This window comes from Prionailurus viverrinus, chromosome A1 (assembly GCF_022837055.1).
Source record: "Prionailurus viverrinus isolate Anna chromosome A1, UM_Priviv_1.0, whole genome shotgun sequence".
Classification (NCBI taxonomy): domain Eukaryota; kingdom Metazoa; phylum Chordata; class Mammalia; order Carnivora; family Felidae; genus Prionailurus; species Prionailurus viverrinus.
Window position 1 is genome coordinate 130,706,176 of NC_062561.1, and position 24,591 is coordinate 130,730,766.

At 34.2% G+C, this 24,591-nt stretch overlaps 1 protein-coding gene across 6 annotated transcripts in view; it reads left to right on the forward strand.

Annotated features, from left to right (window-relative positions):
* Positions 1-24,591, forward strand: part of IPO11 (importin 11) — a 210,594-nt gene that overhangs the window by 69,578 nt on the left and 116,425 nt on the right. For all 6 annotated transcript variants that reach the window (XM_047867314.1, XM_047867303.1, XM_047867320.1 and 3 more), the window contains exons 8-19: positions 1,262-1,310; positions 2,918-2,988; positions 5,431-5,623; positions 6,254-6,406; positions 7,742-7,785; positions 9,472-9,562; positions 12,383-12,430; positions 13,236-13,341; positions 15,977-16,103; positions 19,741-19,774; positions 20,086-20,126; positions 21,482-21,598. In XM_047867314.1, coding sequence (XP_047723270.1) covers positions 1,262-1,310; positions 2,918-2,988; positions 5,431-5,623; positions 6,254-6,406; positions 7,742-7,785; positions 9,472-9,562; positions 12,383-12,430; positions 13,236-13,341; positions 15,977-16,103; positions 19,741-19,774; positions 20,086-20,126; positions 21,482-21,598 — 1,074 coding nt within the window. The remainder of the gene's footprint in view (positions 1-1,261; positions 1,311-2,917; positions 2,989-5,430; positions 5,624-6,253; positions 6,407-7,741; positions 7,786-9,471; positions 9,563-12,382; positions 12,431-13,235; positions 13,342-15,976; positions 16,104-19,740; positions 19,775-20,085; positions 20,127-21,481; positions 21,599-24,591) is intronic.

Genomic DNA, 24,591 nt, shown 5'->3' on the forward strand with positions numbered 1-24,591 from the left:
CGTGGCAGAGAAGAAAATTGACAAGAGAAAGAGGTTTCATAATTTTTACATGAGTCAGAAGATGGATGCTTTCAGACAGACTGAGAGCAGCATTCTAGACCCTAAGTGTGACGGTGAAATTCTCCAAGTGAAATCTCTTTCTCAGTCTTCAGATGATGATATCCTAGTTAAATGGTCTCAAACTCAAGAATGAGTGAATGAAGAATATATCTCTAAGAACAAAGAGGAAATAACATTCTATTCTAGTCATTTGTAATTAAGGCCTTTATCATGTGGTTATTTTGTGACAAAAAGGTGGACCATCCTGTTTGTTGAAAGAACATGTGACATCCTGTATGATGTTGATACACCAAAATCTATGGAGCCAGAAAGTCTGAGATTTTTAAATTCTTAAAAATTAAAAAAAAAAAAAAAACCTGTTTATTCATTTTTGAGAGAGTCGGGAGGGAGAGGGAGACATAGAATCTGAAGCAGGCTCCAGGCTGTCAGCACAGAACCCTATGTGGGGCTCCAACTCATAGTCTGCGAGATCATGACCTGAGCTGAAGTCAGTTGCTTAATCGACTGAGCCACCCGGGCGCCCCTTAAAAATTTTAATGAAGTTGTTTTTTACTATCCCTTTATATCTGTAAAATGTTTATATTTCTTAAATACCTATTAACAAATAATAGGGTTTTTTTTACCAGATGACAAATGGTGATACTTGTCTTATATCTGAAAGCTAATATATTTAATTATTATATAATTATATTTAATTTATAACTTAACTATATATTAAATATAATATTTAATACTTGAACTTCAGAACCTCTCCTTTCAGTAATTGGTACCATTTATCCACATACTGCGTACTTACTGTTCCTGAATACTGCTTCTGGTTTCTGGGGTAGAGCAATAAACACAGACAAGTTCCAGATCTCAGAGAGTGAACATTGTAGTGGGAGGAGGCACATATTACACAAACAGTATGTCGGGATTATATGAGCTGTGAAGATGGAAAAACAGGAGAATAGAGATTACTTAGAAATAAAATACTCAATAAATAATGTTTTATTGTAAAGTGATTTAGGTAACTGAAATGAGACTTTGAGAGATGAAATGTTCTATTTTCTTTGAAAGGTTTGTTTATAATAATAGAATGTTTTTTACTTTATATAATTTTAACTTATTAAAATGATATGATAAATCTTAATAGTCTTGTAAAAAGTATAAGGGAGATGTTTACAACAATAAATTGAGACATTAAAAAAATCTTTCCTAGGGTTTTTTACATGGAATATTTGACCGTCTGAAACAATTTCTGGAATGCAGTAAGTACTTCTTTGACAGTAGATTTTACTTGTAGAATCTTTATTCATGGATTGCTTCTGCCCTGCGCTAGGAAATCTGGAGAGAAGCTAAAATCTTGTGTCTTGATGGTTAATTCTCTGAAGTTAAATTGGAGTTCATCTTTGTCTTGATACATCTGTCTTGTCCTGAGTATTGAGGAAACTTTTTTAAAGTTCTTTTTTGTGTCCATTCTTTGTAGATGCTTTTACTGCTATTGCCCTTTTCCATGCAAACATGTACAACAGTGATATATTTAACAAATATTTATTAAATGTAGCTCCTCTGCCACATGCTGTTTAGACTTTGTATAGATTCTTTTTTTTTTAAATTTTTTTCTTAATGTTCAATTAGTTTTGAGAGAGAATGAGTGAGTGTGAGCTGGGGAGGGGCAGAGAGAGCGGGACAGAGGATCTGAAGTGGGCTCCGTGCTAATAGCATTGAGTTCAATATGGGGCTCAAACTCACAAACTGCTACATAATGACCTGAACTGAAGTTAGACGCTAAACCGAGTGAGTCACCCAGTTTTGTTTCTTTCAGTACATTTTACATATATGTATTATATAAATTAATACCTTAAGTGCTACTTTAATTTTGCAGATCTCTGGTTCAGAATTTTCATTGGCTTCTCTTTAGGACCCTCTCTAATTCACTACCCCACACAAGAGAATTTAACATCTATATTTGTGTTGTGTTATACTGTGGTCTTATTGTTAACCTTTTCTCCTCCTTGTGGTTGTGAACACCTTTGTTGAGGATAAACACACCTACAGACACAAAATACACACCTATATGCTTGCATGCCCACATACACATGTGTACATCCTGTATATATGTATGTATTTGGAGACTTAATAGGCTGAGAAGATATTTTAGTGTACTCACTTTTAGGGAGTTGTTGATTATTTGATGTCAGTCATTTTCAGCAAAAGCATTGTTGAGTCTATTTCTAGACACTGTTCTGGGTATTGTGCATGCGAAGATGATTAAGACAACTTACATAAAGTAATTCATTTTAATAAAAGTGGTCATTTTCTTTGGTTACCTTGTGGAGATGCAGAGGGAAGAGTAGGAGTCTTCCCAGGAGAGACTAACGTAAATGATGAGATGAATAGAAAGAATTTGTTTATAGAGCAGTTAATGGGCTAGTGGACAGTGTTCTGAATGTACAAAATTAATTATGCCAGGCAAATTATCCAAAGAAAATTGTCAGAAGATCTAGGAAAAATAATGAGTATTTTAATCTTTCAGTACTTCGTTTTTACTTTGCTTGAAAAATATTTCAACTATAACTAATTTAAAATTTGAGAATATGATAAGCTATTCACAGATTAAAATTGCTATGATCCTTTTCCTTTAACACGGACTTAGTTTGTATTTTAGGATTAATTTTGTGAACATGGCCCTACAAATTACTGTGTGTGAAAACTATAAATATTGGTAATGCTTAAGCACAGTACAGGATTTATAATGCAAAATAGGTGAAAACATGCCTGACCGTATTTTTCCAGCAAGTTTTGCCATTGTTTTGATTGTGAATTTATGGAGTATTATAAACTTGTACTAATATTTGGATTGTATTTTTAACAGGTAGAAGTATAGGTACAGATAATGTATGTAGAGACAGACTGGAAAAGACCATCATTCTTTTTACTAAAGTGGTAAGTTTTCTTTTTACCTTAAGTATGTTTTCTTATATAAAATATACATAACTCAGATTTGATAAGGAAAATGACATAAGCATGCATTCTCACTTTACTGTAAAGTACCTTATTTTCTGACTACAGCAAAGCTAAAAAAATGGTATCTTGAAGTATTTAAAATGAATGTAATAATTAAGTTGTATATGCTATATCAGTATAAGTCACTTAGATGAAAAAAATAATAAAACCACAAACCTAATAAATAGTAGAGAGGTTGAGTCTTCTGAAGCTTATTCTCAAGCCTACTGGATGAAAGCAGAGATAAAGAAGATAACAGTGTAGCTAATCAGGAAATAGATCATATATAGCAGGCAGTATATTATCAGGAAGTTATTATATTCATAAAGACATGGTCATCATTAATATAAAACACCTTTTGAATAGAATTATATGAGTACACTGTGCTAGGCAATGTGTCTAAATTTCTGATAAAACTAAGTTTTATAGAAACTGAGGTTTCTGAAACTTTGGGCTGAGGATGGTTGGGAGAAGTATATATAGTTGGGTTGTAGCAATCAGGAAGACCTGGTTTGAGAACTGCATTGAACTAAAACAGGTTGTTGAAGACAGCAGTATGTAAATTTGTAGCCTGTTTTCCCTCTTTCATTAAGTTTTGTTAATAGGGTTAAGTTGTCTGTTCCCTGGGAGGGGAGAAAAGAAGTAGAAATGAGCTGTTCTTATTGCTGTGGTTAAGTAGCAGTTACCTTTGGTTTCAGTTCTCCTTGTTTCCAAGTTATGTTCTAACTAGCCTCAACAGCAAAAGTCCACCTAATCTTCCAAGATCCAGTATAAAATTGACTCAGGTATTTTAAGTTAAAAACAAAAAAAATACGAAGCGAAGTAAAATGACATCATGTGATTAGTGGGGCTGTGTGGTGTTGATGAATAATTTTATTTATAAAGTTTTCATATTTATAATCTCTGACTTGATTAAAACTTTAAAAATTAGAACTTTCAAACATACCTCCAAGTAGAATTGAGTGACTTTGAGTCTCCATGAAGTCATCACTTAGCTTCAGGAATTATGAACTTCTTTTGAAGATTAGTTCTGTTTTATCTCTATACTTCTCTCTCCCCTCCTTGCTGGTTTCTTAAAAGAAGATCTCAGATATCATATTAGTATTATCTGTAAATACTTGAATATTTGTCTTTAAGTGATAAGGGGTTTAAAAAAAGAATCTAACACAGTGTAAGAAGTAGGAATGACTTTTTGTTATCATCTAAATATTTAGTCATTATTTTGGTTTTTCTCAAAATTTTTATAGCTCTTTTGTTTGAATCAGGATTTGATAGTGTCCAAGTTCTCTTTCCATTTTTTTTTCGTTGCTGTTTATTTGTTGAGGTAATAGGTAATTTCCTTGTAGGATTTTCATGTTTTGAATTTGGCTTCTTGCATCCTGATATGTTACTTACCATGTTCCTTTGTCTCTCTACCCCTCCTCCTCCAATATTTCTTATAAATTTGTAGAGGCTTGATCATATTGAGCTTTATTTCATGGAGGAGGGCGAGGACAGCAAGAATACTCCACAGGTGGTGCTGTGTATATCTTGTATTGCATCACATCAGGAGGTACAATGTTAAGTTGTTTAAAATGATGAGGGAACTCTTTAAAGTTCCCCAGCAGCTTTTCCCCTGTTATTTTAGAAGCTGTTCATGATCATGGCCTAGATCTGTTTTTTGGTAAGGGATTACAGAATGATGACATTCTATTGTATTTGCATTTATTAGCAGAAATTCTGGAAGAAGAGATCTGACTCATCAACTTATTTGATAAGTTGAATCGAAAATACAATTCATGCAGGAAAGGCAGGATAATTTTGCTTACTACTTTTACTACTTTTTTTTAAATTTTTTTTTTTTTTTAACATTTATTTATTTTTGAGACAGAGAGCATGAACAGGGGAGGGTCAGAGAAAGAGGGAGACACAGAATCTGAAACAGGCTCCAGGCTCTGACCTGTCAGCACAGAGCCCGATGTGGGGCTCGAACCCACGGACCGTGAGATCTTGACCTGAGCCGAAGTCGGACGTTTAACCGACTGAGCCACCCAGGCGCCCCTCTTACTACTTTTTAAAGTCTTATCTTTTATATACTTAGAATTTTTGTTTCATATTTACCCATTCTTACTGAATTAACTATGAAGTGGGTCAGTTTTGGACCCTCTAGTAGAAGTAATAGAAATACCTGTCATGAGATATAATTTGACATAATCCACATTATATGATATACCCAAAGAAATCAATTACATGTGTGTTACGTGCAAAACTGCATGTATGTGTACTCGTGACCAAGGTTCAAAATTTTACAGATGTATATTAGCAAGTTATAAGATGTACTTATGGATAATTATATTCCTATATGAATTTAGGGTAAATACACTTTAATTTTTTTCTTTATAGCTTTTGGACTTCTTGGATCAGCATCCGTTTTCATTTACTCCTCTAATTCAGAGATCACTGGAATTTTCTGTAAGCTATGTATTTACAGAAGTTGGTGAAGGCGTTACATTTGAGCGATTCATTGTTCAATGCATGAATCTTATTAAGATGATTGTAAAAAATTACGCTTATAAGCCATCCAAAAATTTTGAAGGTAATGCCTTACTGGTAGTTTTTTTTTTTTTAATGATTATTATTTCTTTATTTTATATGTGAAATAATTGGTATTTTTATGCATTTTTTTGAAATCTTATTTACATGAAATAGAGATAAGTGTTAGAGACTTTAATATGTGAGTGCTGCTTTAAAGGCCATATAATGCACTTAGTAACTATCTTTTGTAGCACAAAGAGCAGTTGAAGCCTGCCGGTTTAGGATTAATTACTCCAGTAACCATTGCAGTTAATGTTGTACTTATTTGCACAATTAAATTTTTTCTCTGACTTGATATGAAGTGAGTTTACTTCTAGACACGGAATTCATTTGTGTGTGTGTATACAAGATGAATGAGAAATTATCTTAGAGATGTATGTATATAAGTCACTGCACTGTGGTGTGTTAATACAGCATGGTAATGTACAGGCTGTAGTGAGAGGATGGCTACAAGATGGTGTGTGTGTGAGGCAAATAAGAATTGTCTTTGAAATTTGCCCTTGATAAAAATGAAAATCCGTACACCACTTGCTCTTTTCCCCCAAGGGTATATTTTTAATTCATTTAAGTTACATAATCCAATTTTGGTAAAATGTTTGTATGATTAACTTGGAAATTTTATGTTTTCTAGACAGCAGTCCTGAAACTTTAGAAGCACATAAGATCAAGATGGCATTCTTTACATATCCCACTTTGACAGAGATATGCAGAAGATTAGTCTCTCATTATTTTCTGTTAACTGAAGAAGAACTGACAATGTGGGAAGAAGACCCAGAAGGCTTTAGTAAGAATCAGTTTTTCAGTTTTCCCATGGTTTTCTCCCCCTTTCCTAAATACATATCGTCTCTTTGAATAATATATATAACACTGTATTTTTAATATAAAACTTTTGTTCTGAGAGTCATGGCTTTTAACAATTAATATATCCTCTCTTTATTATCCATTGGAACAAAAGCAGAAAATGATTTTTTCAAATATGTGGAGTTTTCTCCAGAGATAGACCTTTTAAAATTTTTAGATGTTCCTATGAACATATCATATAGTTTAAATCGAAAACACCTCCTGTCTCTATTATCAGGTGTGTGATTCATCCCGTCTTATACTTTATTTGTAGAAATTTTTATTTCAAAAATAAATTTGGAAAATTTCTGAATTGCTGAATGGATCACCTATTTAAATTTTAATTTAAAATGAGTCTTTTGATGATGAAAATATTTTTCCAGGAGATCTTTTTTATCTGTTTGAATTTTAGTAATAGAATAAATGTATCTGAGTCATTCCTACAGAAAATCAAGAAATCGTCTGCCTAATAAATAAAGTACCTGGTGTGTGTCTGTAAAGTGCCTATGTGCAAATTACTTCGGCCATGGTCAAACATAGGCTAAATTTTAACCTTTTTTCATCCCTTTGGGTGACTTTATGTAGTTCTGTTCATGTTCCCTAATAATTTAAGAATGCCTTAAACATTTTGGAAGACCTCTCCCTCTTTTTGTCATGTAAAAATAAATTTGTTTCATTTAGAAGATACAGCATTACAGTGTATCCTTTTGTGTTTTTGCTTTTTCTCTTAGCTAAAATCTTCTGTTTCATATTGCTTTCTTTGGGTAGTATATATAGTAATGTAATATGAATCACTGAATTCCTCTATCTGTAAAAGTCCCCTAAAGTATTTTATTTTTTGAAAATTTTTCCTTAAATATTGGGAATTTTTGGAAAATGTGACTATTTTAATTTACAAAACATATTGAAAAAAATTATTGAGATGAAATAATACCAGGATTATAGCTGTTTTTGAATGCTTATACTATGTACAATCAGATGATATCAGATACTTTGAAAGTGACAAACATTTTGAGCTTTCCTGCATACAGAATTTTTAATGAAAGTGCAAATGCTATGTCAGCACTTGATAGGACACTGATATTCACAGATATGATCTGTAGTTTATAATAAATATGTGTAAGGTGTTGTGTTCCCAAGGATTTGCTTTCAGTAAAATGTTTAAAACCACTCATGGAAATAGACTGGTTATTTAAAATCTTGATATTCCAAACCTTGATTTTGGAAACATCATTATTGCATTTCTGGAGAGCATCATTGGTCATATTTTTAATTACAGCAGTGGAAGAAACAGGGGGAGATTCTTGGAAATACAGTTTGAGGGTAAGTATTGATGGAAAGAAAAATTGACAGGAAAATATTGTCAATTTCATGCTTAAAATATTGTGCAAAAATATGCTTAATATTTCTGTAAGTCTTAGTAGAGAATGATATTCTATTAAAGAATTAAACTAGACAAATTAAACTAGCATTAAACTAGACAAATTGAGAGGAAAGTACTTAATTAAATAATGAATTTTAACCTGAAATTTTTTGTTGTTAAGTTGGGGGTTGGAAACAGAAGTTTTATTTTACAGTCATACTGATTGGAAAATAATTGTCATTAAAGAAACAAATGTTTTTGAAAATGAAAACTGTCTTTTTGGCTGGAATGATTTTTTTCCTCTCCTAAGTATTTCAGTAATTCTAATGCTTTTTTTGATACATTATTTCTTATACCACCTGGTGTGATTCTCAGAGACCAGCCCACAGTTTTTAATTTTAGAACGCTTTCTAAGCATGCATTATTGGTATGGCCAACATTTGAGAAAATTTTATCAAATGTAGTCTTTGAACTATTTTTTTTTTTAATTTTTTTTTTTCAACGTTTATTTATTTTTGGGACAGAGAGAGACAGAGCATGAACGGGGGAGGGGCAGAGAGAGGGAGACACAGAATTGGAAACAGGCTCCAGGCTCTGAGCCATCAGCCCAGAGCCCCACGCGGGGCTCGAACTCACAGACCGCGAGATCGTGACCTGGCTGAAGTCGGAGACTTAACCGACTGCGCCACCCAGGCGCCCCTGAACTATTTTTTTAATGAAAACTTGTGTTTATAGAATTTACATGATTTTTTAATTTTTCTAAACATGTAAATGTTTTTAGTTATATAAGGTTACATGGAAAACCAGAGAGATTATTAATAAAAAAATTATTAGTGCTTTAAAATTAAAAAAAAATTAACCACTTTAATTTTTTTAAACTTTGTATCCCAAACTTCATTTATTCGTCAACTCATGGCTAGTCTTGTTTCATATAAGTAAATCCCCAACCCCAGTTGGATTATTTTAAAGCAAGTATTTGAGGTGACATATCATTTCATCTGTACATGCTTCAGTATGTATAGAAGATTTCTTTTAAAACATAAAGCATACTACCTTCAAAATGTGTAATTCTTTTATATCATGAAACATGTAGTGATTCAGTACTTTTAAGAACCAGAAAGAATCATTCTTTTTATATACTTAACATTGACTTCTGTTACTGTTTGTGTCTGTTAAAAGGAATACTATTCTGTGTAGTGAATTGAACTCATGAGTTGTGGTTGTTACTTGTTATGTCATTGCTAAGAAAATTTATAATTCTTAATGTATTAATTCCTGGGTAGTCCGTTACAGCACTGAATCTGCAAATGAATGTGGCTTCAGATTGCTTTTTTAATTTAAGGAGTTGTTAATTAAAAATGTTATTTTCTCTTTGTAGTTTTACTTTTTGAATACATAATGCTAAATGATTCAAATAGCGAAATAAACTTTTTCTATGTTAGAAATCAAATTAAATTTTGATTCCCCCCCACCCCCCCGCAGTATATTTATAAACATTGTAATCTACTTTATGTAAAAATACCAGAAATTGGAAACATTTTTGGAGTTTTAGGATTTTAAGAATGGGTATTCTTTTCTTTATTGTAGAATTAATCAGTACAATATACCATTGTTGTCACTGGAAATTTGGTTTTTTTCCTCTCTAGCCTTGCACTGAAGTACTATTTATAGATATATTCCATGAATATAATCAGACTCTTACTCCTGTACTTCTAGAAATGATGCAAACACTTCAAGGTGAGGTATATTTTATGATACTTTCTCTATTAATGCTTGTTGACTTAAAATAGTTTGAATGCCTGCTATGTGCAATGCACTATTTCCTACACCATATAATAGAAATCTGAGAAAGACCCGAATGTGTTCTTTTGTTTTTTCTTTTTTTTTTTTTTAAAGTTTATTCATTTTGAGAGAGAGAGAGAGAGAATAGGAGAGAGGCAGAGAGGGAGAGGGAGAATCTGTGGGGCTCTAATCCACAAACCATGAGATCATGGCCTGAGCCGAAGTTAGGAGTCAGACACTTCACCAATTGAGCCATCCATGTCTCCTGCAATGTGTTCTTTTCTGTTGGATAGCTTTCAGGACAGAGAACAAGAATGGGCAACTGATGAAGGCAACCTTGAGATAGGCATTGAACGTGATAGTTGGATTTTGTTCTCATAAACACACTAGCCTCAGAAGCGAAATAGTGCTTTACATGGTCAAGTATATTGGATGGGGAAATAGTCTACCTGGAGCGTGCTGTGGAAAGCAGTGGGGAAGAAAGATGAGAGTAACAAATGTTAGGCTCAGAATGGTGGTAGTGGGAATGGAAAGAAGGTAACAGATTTAAGAGAGAACGATGATGCGAAAATTTTGTTATTTGATCTTTGTTTGCAGCTACACAAGTAATTAATTACTTAATTAACTGCGATTTATCATTTTTGACTTCTCTGCTATATAGTAAATTCTGGGACGAGGGCACTGATCATATCTGTCTTGTTCACACATAATTCCCAGTGCCTAGTACACTCAGTAACTGTTTGTTGATTGACTTATGGCACCTAATTGACTACTGAGCAAGGGAAAGTGATCAGACATGATCCTGAACTTTAGAATCTTAATGACAGGGAGACAGTTGTTAGTAGTGGTTGGAGATAGAGTTTTCCTTTTGGAGTGTGTGTAGAAGGAGGCTTGGGAGAAGAAAAACAAGTTCAAAGACTGAACGCTGAGATTTTCACCTTTAAGCATAGGAAGAGGTGAAGGTCCTACAACAAAAGCCAGGTAAAAAACTAATGCAAAGATGTAAGAAACGGTATTGGGGTGAATCCTGGATAGAAGAGCATGTTACTAGAAGTGTCCAGTGATGGAAGAGGCAGAAGGCAGTAAAATCCCCTGAGACAAAAGATTATTTGAATTGTTGGGGCAGGAATCACATAGTAAGGGATGAAGGATTGAGTAGATGATGATACAAGGAAATAACAGCAAGACAAGCTGCCATAGGGAAGGAGATGCCTGATCTTGTTTGTAGTTGTGCGAGAGTAGCTCACTTTTCATGCTTTTGTTCTCTCAGAAACCTAATAGATAGTTTTTTTTCCCTTGGTTTATAATTTAAGCAAGAACACTATCAGTCAGGTTTTGAATTTGAGTGTTATTGTATTTTCGTATGGATTGATTTCTAAGGTATAGTTATGAACTAAATTCTTAAATTTGATGGTATTTAGACTGCTTAACTTTTTTTTATTGAGTTGAGAATGTCATTTCCATTTTCACCCATGCATTTATTATTATTTGTTTAAACCACTGTAGTAAAGTGGATAAGTTATTTAGGTTACCCTCTGATAAGTTGTTGGGTGCTTATAAGGTTTTCAGTGATTACGAAGTTTAGTTTTCTTCCTAGTTGTGGAGCAGTTTGCTTATTTAGGGCTGTATTTATTCCAGCGTATTAGCCTGGTGAGCTTAAGAATTCATACTTAGCAGAAGAGTGCTTTGATAAACTTGTTCAAAATCTTTGTATCCTAGAGCAGTAGACTTACTAAGTAAACTGCTTTTCATGGCTTAACCATCACACACTCCTTTCTGGACAGTAGTGTGAGACTGCCAACTTTTTAAAAATTTTTTTAATGCTTATTTTTTTATTTTGAGAGAGAGAGTGGGGGAGGGGCAGGGAGAGCGAGGGGAAGAGAGAGAATTCCAAGCGGGCGCCATGCTGTCAGTGCAGAGCTCAGTGTGAGGCTTCAACTCACAAACCATGAGATCATGACCTGAGGTGAAATCGAGTTGGATGCTTAACCTTAAGACTGAGCCACCCAGGTGCCCCAGAGACTGCCACCTTTTTATTCTGAAGGTTCCACTTTACATGATGGCTCCCTTTTCTGTTGGCACTTTTCGTTGTGTTGTCGTCCTTTAATACAATGTAATGATCTGACTTAGTTTTTATATTTCGAGATGCTTGTGTGAATAGCGTATGCTTGGTTTTTTTTTTTTTTAATGTTTATTTTTTTGAGAGAGAGACACATAGAGTATGGGTGGGGGAGGGACAGAGAGAGAGGGAGTCACAGAATCTGAAGCAGGCTCCAGGTTCTGTCTGAGCTGTGAACAGAGCCCGATAGGGGGCTCGAATCCACAAACCGCGAGATCATGACCTAAGCTGAAGTCAGATGCTTAACCACTGAGCCACCCAGGTACCCTTGTGCTTGTTCTTTTTAAAAATTTTTCTTTTGTGGGATTCATCTTTTTATTCTTTCTTTTAAGAGGTTTTTTTTTTTAAATCAGGGTATAATAAGGTATTATGTGCTAGTTAGCAATTTGTGGCATATACTTTGCTAGGATGTTGCTGACATAACATTTTTCAAATATGTTATAATGATTTTTAAAATTGTAATAAGGTTTTACATCTTGTACCTGTGTTCTCCATGATGATTACAAAACTTAGGCTTTCCATTTACATGTCCATGTATATTTAATATCATGAAATTTTTTGTACTTAACTGAAATGGGAAACTAACAAATTGAGTTGAAATCAAATATCTTTTAAAAATTAGTTTGATTTACCCTTGTTAAAACTTATTTTTACAGGGCCCACTAATGTGGAAGATATGAATGCACTATTAATCAAAGATGCTGGTATGTTAAACTAAAGTGATTTTAAAACATTGATTTCTTGAGTAATAAATATTTGGTATGTCTAGTTTGTGGCAGGTGTTACTCTGGAAGGTTGGGATACAGGGGTACCTACAATTTAGGAACTGTGTGGTGGGGGAGATAAGCAGACCGTTGATTATAACATAGTACGAGTTGATTAATTCTAAAATAGGTGGCAGTTAAGTAGTACATTGGAAAACCAAAAGGAGTTTTGGTATGCCTAGGGAAAGGCTCCTAAAGAAGTGTAATGTGAGAACACCAGGATCAGTGGGAGTTAGCAAGGGGAGGGGGCCTGTATGAGAAGAGAGTTCCAGGCAGAAGGAGCAGTATGTACAAAAACTTGAAGAGAAAGGGAGCAAATGCAGTTAAGTTTTGAACTGGGAGTATTTTGGTTTAAACAGAACGGAACATAAAGCCTTAACGGTTTGTGCTGAGAGATGAGGATGGAGAGAGGTAGGTATGTAGGGACCAGATCATAAAATACTGTGACCCTTTGGAAGCAGATGTTGCTTTTTAATTTTTATAATTTGATTTGAATAGTTTTAATTGAATGCAATTTTCTGTTTGAAAGCACTAAGGGCTGTTTAGGAAAAAGTGTCTAAAGAAACTTTAATCTTTCTGAAATTGCTATTTAAGTGATTTGTCTGATTAACATTGTAAATTTTCCCTTATTAGTATATTACATGTTTTAAAGTAGTTCCTAAGGATTAGTTTCTTACATAGGATACTTAACATTTGGCCCAGCATCTGAAATTAAATTTTTTTTTTTCTCAAATCTTCTTTGTAGTGTATAATGCTGTTGGATTAGCGGCTTATGAGCTGTTTGACAGTGTTGATTTTGATCAGTGGTTTAAAAACCAACTTCTTCCAGAATTACAAGTCATTCACAATAGGCAAGTATAAAATTTGGTGTTTATGATATACTTATTTTACTTTTTAATTTTCTGATGAAGACAAGACATTAAAATTGCATAAAATTTTTAAAAAGTTATAGTATGACTTAGCTGGTAGTATCAAGTGTAAAAAAAGGTGTGCTGTTTACAGCTAAGGAAAATAAAGACACTTATGTTATTTTACTTCACATGTGAATTGTCACAAGTATGAAATGTTTGTTGTTAGATAAGATACTTTGCAGGAGGAAATTTTATGCAAAGGTAAGGGAAGATGGAGGTCGCTGAAATGTAGGAAGAAAATGTGTACAAAAGAAAGCCAGTGGGATACTTAGCATGAGCTGAGCCTGGTGTGAGTAGTAGTCTAGCACACGGGGTAGCCCTGAAAAGTGGCTGACTGTCTTGGGACCACACAGCATGCTGCAAGTCTGGAAGAGGGTAGACAGGATGAAGGGACACCATGGCGGAAAGAATTTGGACACACTTTAGGGCTGTGTTGTGTTGCCTCATTGAGTATGACAGACCTTTCTGACACTTAGTAGGACTTTTCCCAGTTCTTAGGTTTCATATGTATTTAAGTACTTGACTACTTGATTTTAGGTACCGAGTGACCAAAATGTAAGGGAAAAGGACTCTCATAGTTTCTATCATTTTTTTCTTCTGCTGATTTATTTCTGTAGATGTGGTGCCTATCAGAATGTGTCGCATGTAGTCTTAGATAGCGTTTTTTAACTACAATAATGAATGAATAGAAGATATCCACGTATGGCTCATTTTATAAATCTTGAGAGCCATAGAACTGTAGAGTTGGAGATGCTTTAAAAGTAATTTTGACAATGGGTGGCTGGGTGGCTCAGTCGGTTAAGGCTTCCATGTTGATTTTGGCTCAGCTCATGATCTCACAGTTCATGAGATCGAGCCAAGCCCCAAGTCAGGCTCTGTGCTGGCAGCATGGAGCCTGCTTGGGATTCTGTCTGTCCTCTCTATCTGCTCCTTTCCTGCTTTCGCTTTCTCTTTCTCTAGAAATAAACATTTTTTTAAAAAAGTAATTTTGCCCAATAAGTTGCTATTTATTGGTTGAGTTAATCATTTATTCAGTCATTGAATATTTTCAGTTTGCCATGAATTTGCTATGCCCCGTAAAGTGTGTGGTGAGTAAGATGTATTGTAACTCTGCCCACAGGAAGTTAGTGAACCTTTGATCTACAGAAAGCCTTCAGTAGAAAGACACATGTGTGCTTTGATTTTCCTTAAAGCCTAGAGGCTATTTACTCTAGATCTGTGTTGTCAGGTACAGTACCTGCTACATATGGCTAATGAGTAGTTGAAATGAATTTAATAAAAGTGATGAAATGACTTTAAATTGAAAACCTGGGGAGTGTAAAATATGTATTGATGTTGAAATGATAGTATTTTGGATATATTGAGATAAATAAAAATATGGAAATTTTACTTTTTACTTATTTTAATGTGGGTAATAAAAAATGTAAAATCACATATTTGCTTACATTATATTTCTTCTGGACTGAGCTGATCTAGACCAGTATTTCTCAAACATGCGTATGAATCTGTTGGTGATCTTGTTGAGATGCACGTCCTGATATAGGTTATATTTTAGGGTCTGGGTCAGATTGTATGATTCTGTCACGCTTCCAGGATAATGATGCTGCTGGTCCAGGGACCATATTTTGGGGAATAAACTAACTTCTAATTTTAACTCTGCCCAGAAGTGACTGTGATCTAAGTGAACTTAGAATTTGAACTTTCTGAGCATCCTTTTCTGTATCCGGAATAGAATGTTGACTGTAGCAGTCTCGGAGATCTCAGTTCAAAATTGATGGTTCATTGGTTCCTCCATTACACTGTATACAAGTCTTGTTTACCTCCACCTCTGTGACTTCGTTTAAACAGTCCCCGTCCCTTCAAATAGCATCTTCTTGATTTTCTACCCAAGTATTATTTAGCTTAAAGGCTATTCAAATCCCATTTCCCCCACCCACTCCTTTCTCTTCCTTTTCTGAAATCCTAGTATATAGCTCTACATTCTTTAATTCTTTTAGGTGAGTTGTAAACGTTTTGAGGGCAGGGAATACTTAAACAACTATTTTTCAACTTTAATGAGCAGTTCTTTCTATGTGCTTAGTCATCTTAAAATTTTATAATTTTCTAAAAAATGTGGAATCTTCATTAGCTTATTCCATTTATGCACAAAACAGTTATCATCTCGCCACTAAAATTTATATAGTATCAGTAAGAGACTTTATGGGTAGAATTCTTAAACATAATTGTTTATAGCTTTGTGGGTCTTTTTTTCTTGCTTTAAAGAGCCTTCATTTCCTTTAGAAAAGATGATCATAGAGAAAGAAATGGGTATATTGTTACTGAAAATGTTTTACAACTTTAAAAATATCTTTTTTGATAATGAGTCACATTCTATGATGGGATACTTAAATTTGAGAGCTTAGGTGGTTTTGTAGTATGTGTACTGTGGTACATTTAGAAGTGGCTTTTAAGTTTTTATATAAACAGTATAGATTGCTTCCTTACTATATTTTAAATTTAAATGATAAAATACACTAAATGAAGTATACTTTGTAGAATATTTACCATTTTAATTTCATGATTTTTCCCTATTCAGATATAAGCCATTGCGACGCAGGGTGATTTGGCTCATCGGTCAGTGGATTTCTGTGAAATTCAAGTCTGACTTAAGACCCATGTTATATGAGGCAATTTGTAACTTGCTTCAAGATCAAGACTTAGTGGTATGTTTCTTAAATGTTTTAAGACTATTTTTTATAAGTTTAATTTATGTTAAGCTTCATATTCAAGAATAGTTTATAGATTTAGTATGTTGGTAACCTTTCACTCTTGTAGTTATTCCTTGGCAAGCAGTTTGATTTAAGGGAGGGAAGTTCTTTGATTATTATTTACCCTTATCACGAAGAGTCAGTGAAAAGACATTTAACTAAACTGTAGTTTTGTAGAGTCAGATGACATTTTTTTTAAAGATTCTTTTTTAGCTTACATATTTTTTTTTCTTATTCAGTATGGATTTTGTCATTCTCATACTTGAGGTACCACCATCTAGTTCATCTTGACTGTTAATTTTTTCTTTGTCTCTCATTTTTGAAGGGATTTTTGGTGTGTGTGTGTGTGTGTGTGTGTGTGTGTGTGTGTGTGTGTGTGTGTTAGCCTTTGGAATTGTTTCCTTTATAATAAGTGTTGACATAATATTCTTTTTTTTGGTAGAGTCCGAGAGGGCACAAGTGGGCAAAGGGCAGAGAGGGAGAGAGAGAATCCCATGAGGGTCCGAGAGAGAGGAAGAGAGAGGGAGGGAAGAGAGGCTCACTCAAAGCGAGGCTTTATTTTATGCCCGAGTGAATATATTCATGACTTACTGTATATATTCCTTGTGTTGGGCTTAGACTGGATCCTAGCATAGTCTTGAAAAGATGGAGTCTAGTTGTCTTTTCCTCAGTTTCAAGTTATTTTTATGTAAAAATACATGATTTTTTTTTCTGCCCCCGAATTAGGCTGAGGTCTTGTTTAATCATTTCTCAGTATACTCCTTTAAAAAATTTTTTGAACCCATTCTATCAGCCTGTTTTTCAGCAAAAGCTTGGGCCATCCTTTTCTCATTTCCATGTGTGTACATAAGCCACTTTCTGTGGTGTGTGTGTGTGTGTGTGTGTGTGTGTGTTTTAGCCATTGGAATTGTTTCCTTTATAATAAGTGTTGACATAATATTTTTTTTTTTTTTGAAGAGTCAGAGAGGGTCAGAAAAATAATGTTCTGTGAAGGAAAACATAATTAGAAAGGTAAACCTGTTGGCACTCCTGGGTGGCTCAGTCGGGTGAGCATCCAGCTCTTGGTTTCAGCTCAGGCCATGAACCCAGTGTTGTGGGATCAAGCCCCGGACTGGGCTCTGCACTGTGTGTGGAGCCTGCTTAAGATTCTCTCTTTCTCTATTGCTCTCCCAATTAAAAATAAATAAATAAATAAACCCATTGTAGAAGCTCAATGTATTCCAAAGGCAGATAGAACTGTTATTTGGATTTGTCACTTGGCCATTATCTACTTTGTGTAAATAGTTGGGAATTTACTCTAAATATAATGCTGTAACTATTAAATAGTTTAAACATGGGAAGTTACAAGGGAATCCAGTTTTATTTTACCATGTCTAAATTCTTAAAAGTTTATTAATAAAACTGTTTAGATTACTGTTTGCTGGAATGAGTTTACTTTCGTAATACCTTTAAAGTATTTATAGGTTTAAGTTTTTCTTTGCCCAGTTGGAAACATTTGCTCTTTTCTCAGAGGTATCAGACAGAAGACATTAAATGTTTTATGAAAGTGTTACAAAAGGATTAAATTTCACTTAAGTTTTCTTAGGGAAATCGAGAAATTTTTTGAATCTTTTACTCATTTTTGAGGTATCTGTTCAGAAAGAAATAAGAGAAATTTAATTCTGCACTTTAAGAGTGGAACATTAATTACATCCCAATGAGTATTACTGGAGAAAAAGGGTTTCATGGCTGGATAAGTTTGGAAAACACTGGGCTAAATGTTCCAGTAGTCCTCTTTGCTTTAGGACTGAGGAGAACCTTTGAAACATATATTTGAATAGTGACTATCCAAGATCACACATACACTAATATCTAAGGAATACTCTTAGAGGGAATGCTGCTGTAGGTTCAGCTTTTGCCCTTTTCCTGTGTATCTTCTGGTGATTTCATCTCAGTTTTACACCTTCTACACTTGTTTGATCCTGCCACCGATATTTTGTTGATCCTTCTTAAGACTTTGTTTAGTAAGGTACCAAGTTAAGGTTGCACACTTTGGCTTTCTAGTGTATATAAGATCTTTAATTTCAACTTGTGAGAAATGCTGGCTAATGTGGGAGGATACTTTATACACATATTTATGTACCCGGCAGTATACAAACATGTAGTATGTACATATGTATAGATGTGTTCATCTGTGTATATATGCATGTGCTTATATAGATACTGCTAAATCTAAATGTTCTCTGGCTTTCATAATCTACATTATCTTGCTTGAGTGCTTTTACAGGGTTGGGATAGATTTAATCCTGAGCAAGTATGGTTATCTATGTGGCTTCCTAATCTTATAAACACGTCGTCACAAGACTGGCTGCAACAGAGTAGAGATAGTGCAGGTGCACCGGGGGCACCTGGGTGGCTCAGTCAATTAAGCATCTGACTTTGGCTCCGGTCATGATCTCACGGTCCATGAGTTCAGTCAAGCCACATTTCGGGCAAGCTCCAGCCACTTCGAGTTCTACGTGGACAATGTGGAACCTGTATGGAATCCTCTCTCTCTCTCTCCCTCTCTCTCTTTCTCTCTCTGCCCCTTGTTTACTTGTGCCCCTTCCCCAAAATTAATAAATAAATGAATGAATAACTGAGTTTTAAAAAGGCTAAATCTTTAAAAAAATATATAATGCCGTTACTGGAGAAAGCAACTTCTCAAATAGGACTCCATAAATTTTATTGTATCCAAGGCCACTGGGTGGAGTACATCTCTATCTCTGATAGTTGCCTGACATTTTGACATTGTCATTTGATCTGGGGGAGTATAATGCATATTGAGTGAATTTCTTTCCTTTAGTTGAAACGTTTAACTAGATATAGAATTTAGTCATGGCTTGAGTTCATGTTATGTTTTGTGGAAACTCTGGGTATCGTAGCCTGTGCCAGTTTAGCTGACCAAATCCCAGATAACCCTTGAAAGAGAGCGATAGGGATGATGCTGTTGTGGTGTGATTTGCCCGGATAACATGCTGACACACAAATTAAGATTTGGAAGTGTCAGGAACCTGTACAAATCTTTGTGTATTTGTGAACTTTGGAATTTAGAAAATCTCAAAATAGATCTTTGTATATTTCACGGATTTCCTGTAATTGTGGTTGCAGATGGGAATGTGTGTTCTTCCTTCTCCCTCCTCTTTCCATTTTCTCCTCCCTCCCTCTTCACCAAACATCTGCCAGCTTCACCAGCCTCACCCATTTGCCTGTCTCTCATCTGTGATCTCAGCCTTCTCTCCCTGTGTGGCAGCACCTTTGTATTCTTCTCTTAGTCCCACCCTTGTCTCACACTTAGGGCAAATTATCCATTTTCCTGGAAGCACCCCCTGGATTAAAGACTGTTGAAACAAATTATGAGAAACTGAGAAGGGTGGGAATGGACACTAGTTGACTTTTTCAAGTCTTGTTGCAAAATAAGAGGAATAGTCTTTTATTTCCAGATGTTAATAACCTCTGTGACTTTAATACTAGCAAAAAGTAAAAGTGATTTGGAATAAATTTCCTGCCATTTGATATTAATGATATTTAGTAGTTTCAGAATTATTAAAATCTCATGATGTACTTTCTTTAGGTCCGTATCGAAACAGCGACAACACTGAAGTTAAATATCCTTTAAAGAATTTAAAAATACTTCATTGTGATGGGGTGCCTGGCTGGCTCAGACAGTGGAGTGTGTGACTTTTGATCTCAGGGTTGTGAGTTCCAGTCCCATGTTGGGTGTAGAGATTACTTAAAAATAAAATCTTTAAAATAAAAAATACTTCATTGTGAAGAATTTTAACACTTTTAAGTAACTTTTTTTGCGAAATTTGTTAGATCGCTTAAAATATAGTTTTTGATTATTATATTTGGGTTTTAGATCTATTTTATTCTGATTAACCTCATACATTCTCAGTATTCCTTAACTGCTCTTTACCTGTTGATGATTTTGAATTTAGAACAGATCAGTTTCTGCCGGTGAGAATATTTTTAAGATTGATCACAATCTGCTATGTCTTTTGCAAATTAAGTGTTATTTTATAAATGAAATTATATGTATGTGATACTTATTGAAGCCAAATTTAAAAGTACATTAAGATGATTTTGGAAGTTTACTACCTTTATTGGTAATTTTTAAATTCATAACTGTTTACTTATATTCTGCTTTTTTTTTTTTTTTTAGCTATCTTAACTGTTTTGGAGGTGACTGTTAAACTTTTTTTTTTTTTTTTTTTTTTTACCTTTTTTCCAATTACAAAACATCTAGTAACTTCGTTTTATCTGTGTCTGTTACTTATAGTCCTCAACTATTTCTTTGTGTATATATGCCTGTGTCCTGCATTAGATTGTAAATTACTTGAATAGTAGAACACCAAGTCCTACTGGGTCATCTTTTTATTCTTCATTTAATTCCCAGAAGCCCACATGGTGTTTCACTTCACAGGTACTCAGTAAGCACTTGTTAAATATGTTAATAAGACTATGGCAGTAGTATTTATTCTTAGGAAGACTAGGCAAGAAGAAAGTTACATGATAAAGTGTCTGTGTGTACTTCTTGTGGAGGTCGTACATGGACAAACTTGTAGAGAGGATTTTCATTAGGAAAAGAATCATTAGATATTTTGGGATGAAATAAATATGTTTTAGAAATCTGCTTAAAAATGAACTATCTGAAAGATCAGATGTGTGTTTTATTTAAGTATCTGGCATTCTGTGACCTATTAATCCCTACTGTCATTTTGTAATCTAGGCGTTAACAGCCAGACATGGATATTTGTTTCCTATTTCCTAATAATAAATATTCGGTCATTCTTTGAATAACAGATATATATCTATGGAAAGTGAGATCTCCATGCAGCATATCTTAAGGGCCACATCAGAGAGCTGGTATGCGAGTATACTTATTGGTATTTCTTTTGTTTTAATGAGTAGACTTTGCAAAACAAAGTATCTTGTGATTGGCAACAGGCACACAAGGACACTGACCAGATAACGTTAGCAGCTTAGTTTAGCAGTATAAAATTTAAACGCAAAATTTAGACACGGTTTTCCACTGAAAACATGATTCACTTTGTGGATGAGTTTAATTCTAAAATGGACCAATTAAGGAACAATAAAAAAAGAAAATCCCCCCCCCCCCCCAAAAAAAAAGAGAATGCGATTCCTAAACGTTGGCAACTTGAACAATTTCAGCTTTCTTTAGGTAATGCTGGAGTTCTGGTTGCTGATCTCTTATTTATTGCTTTGACATTATGATTTAATTTTGTTATTTCAGTTTGTGAAGATATTTCTATTTCTCTTATGACCCTTTGTTTTTTTTCTGTTTACTGCAGTATTTGGAAACCATGTTCACACTACTTTTTCAGCTGCTGCAGCAAGTTACAGAATGTGACACAAAGATGCATGTTTTGCATGTCCTTTCCTGTGTGATTGAAAGAGTAAATATACAGGTAATTTTGTTGTAAAACATTCAATGTCAGGTGAGTGGAGTATATGTAGGATTGCAGTAATAGCTTTGCTTTATCTACATTGTTTAAAAGTTAACACATTAAAATGCTTATAACCTATACGGTTGTGATTTCGCTTATATTGACATGTGTACTCGCATTTTAAAAAAATGACTTGAGAATATTAAAATCTAAAATTAAAAAATCTTAAAATGGGATCAGTAATGTAGAGGGGTTCAGAATGCAGAATTTTATCTGTCTTAGTAGAACCAGTTTATATTTAATAATACTTCTTAAAATTCAGTGTGTTTGAGGACATAGCCACAAGTGTGTCAGCAAATGCAGCTATTTTCAGAGGTCGGTTATATTTACCTTCAAAATTAAATGTGTTTTGCAGTTTGGTCCACATTATGTCCATGTTTAGCTTAATATAAAAATGATATGTAAAGTTCTCAACAGATATTAAATGTTAAGTTAGTTATTCAGCTTCCCTATCTCTCCTAATTTGTGTGAAAAACTAATAATCCAAGAAACTACCGTATAATTAATTACCCTTGTGGTTTCTCATATCCTAGTTCACCACTCCATATCCTTGTTCGAAAAGTACTGAAGTAAATCTGTGAGTTACTAGGGAAAGATAACTGAATTCATGTCCACAGATTTGGAGTTTGTTCCTGTGTCTTTTAGTGAGTTCTGATTGCTTGAGCTTGTTCTAAAGTAATTGATGAGAATTGCTATCAATTACTGAATAATACTAAGTTACCAACTTCCGTGCTAAATAATTTGCATATATTTCTCATTTAATCCTCACAAGAACCTTTGGGTGAGGGTTGGAATTTATCATCTCGAACAGTTTGAGATTTTAAGGAACTTGTCAAAGTACATACATCTTGGTGGTATTACCAGCCTTCACAGTCAGCATGCAGCTCCATCGGCAGTTTTGAGTCACTGTTAATCACTTTGAGCAGATCTGGGTTCGAGTGTCTAAAAATAGTGTTACCTTACAATTTCCTTAGTGTTTGGGATTCTTATTACATTAGTTACGTTATTTCATTTTGATACTCGTTTATGAAGAATATTGAGAGATTTTGATCATACAGATAGTTAATTGAGACTCTTTTAAACTCCTTTCAAGTGCTTGTGTCTCCTGTGTCGTTTGGGTAAGGTCTTTAAGTTTGTGTCCTTATGTGTATATATATATATATTTTTTAATGTTTATTACTGAGAGAGAGAGAGAGCGTGCACGTGCGCGCAGGGGAGGGGTAGAGAGAGAGGGAAACACAGAATCTGAAGCAGGCTCCAGGCTCTGAGCTGTCAGCACAGAGTCTGATGTGGGGCCTGAATTCACGGAGTGGTGAGATAATAACTCATGGAGTGGTGAGATAATATTCTGAGCTGAAGTCAGATGCTTAACTAGTCGAGCCACCCAGGTGCTCCATTGTGTCTAAAATAATAAAGATAATTCTGAAATCACTTGACTCACAGGTGTCTTAAGTATGAAATTATTACACATATGCAGTATGCTTTAGATCATTATACAAATGCAGTAAATTATTGTTCATTAAAAAATTGTAGAAACAAGATGTGACCATTTTTTGTAATCTTATTTAGATACCATCTGGCTAATGGAAACGTATTAAAGATTTCTTTCTGTGGAAATGAATTTTCTTAACTACATCCTCCCGAATCTCTAAATCTTTTTAATCCTAGGTTGAAATTCCTCATGCTTAGTAAAATTTAAGGTTTATTTAAATTTAATTAATTTATTTATAAATAAATTATAAATATTTATTATAATTTATTAAAATATAAATATATTTATAAATAAAATTTATTTATTTTTTTTTGAGACAGAGAGTGTGTGCTTGTGTGTGCGCAAGTGTGGGGGAATGGCAGAGGGTAGGAGAGAGAGAGAATCCCTGTCAGGCTCTGTACTGTCACTGCTGAGCCTCACGTGGGGCTTAAACCCGTGAACCGTGAGGTTATGACCTGAGATGAAACCAAGAGTTGGACACTAAACTGACTGAGCTACCCAGGTGTCCCCTCATGCTTAGTAATTTTAAAAGTGCTTTTGTGTTTTTATCCATATGCACTTTTTTGAACACAGATAGCCTAAGCAACTCAGGTGACTGTGTCACCAGTAAATAGTAAGATAGAGTTAATCCAGTAGTATTTTGTGTTTTCAGAAATCAGGAAATCATCATGAAAAGTATTTTCAGGCATCTGATTCTTGAAATTTCCTATGTTAACCTTTGAACAGTCCTACTGCTTGTATATCATTCACCTGTCTTTCATAGGCTAAATTTGATTTTTGCCCCTTGGGTTACAGACAGTTTGAGCCATCTTACAACAAACAGTAAGATAACACATAATGGTTTAATTTTGAAGATTCAGTGAAGTGTCACCATTTTTATAATATAATGTACAATTATTTAAAGATTATATTTTCTCTACTTTTTGAAAAAGTAGTTGATAAATTATTCCATTGCGGCAATCCAGTAAATACATAGAAGAAATAGGTAATCATCAGGTTTGGATGTCAGGCAGATAGTCTTTGAACTTCTGCATTTCTGAAGAAAAAGAACAAAATTAAAGGGCTTGTGTGAAATATTAAATATTTTATGAAAATTATATCTAAAAGACGTGTCATTGGTACTTACTTTTTAAAGTCCCCATGTATGGAAAACCTTCTTAGAACATTTCTTAGGCTGTCACATACTTGATTTTCAGTAATGTGTTATGAAGGAAAGTGGATACCTCCCTGTATATGATGACTTAACTCATATTCTATTTTCTTTTCTTTTTGAGTATAGGTGCCAAAAGATGAGTGTATTTGGTGTACTTTTTCATCTCATTTGTGTTAAGCTGATAGTTTAATGTTTTATAGGGTTGTTATTTAGCCCAGTGTCTAGTAAACATTGCTAATTCCATGTGATTTTTTAGGTGTTGACCAAATAATTGATATTGGCCTACCGAAATAGCCCATAGATGGTAAT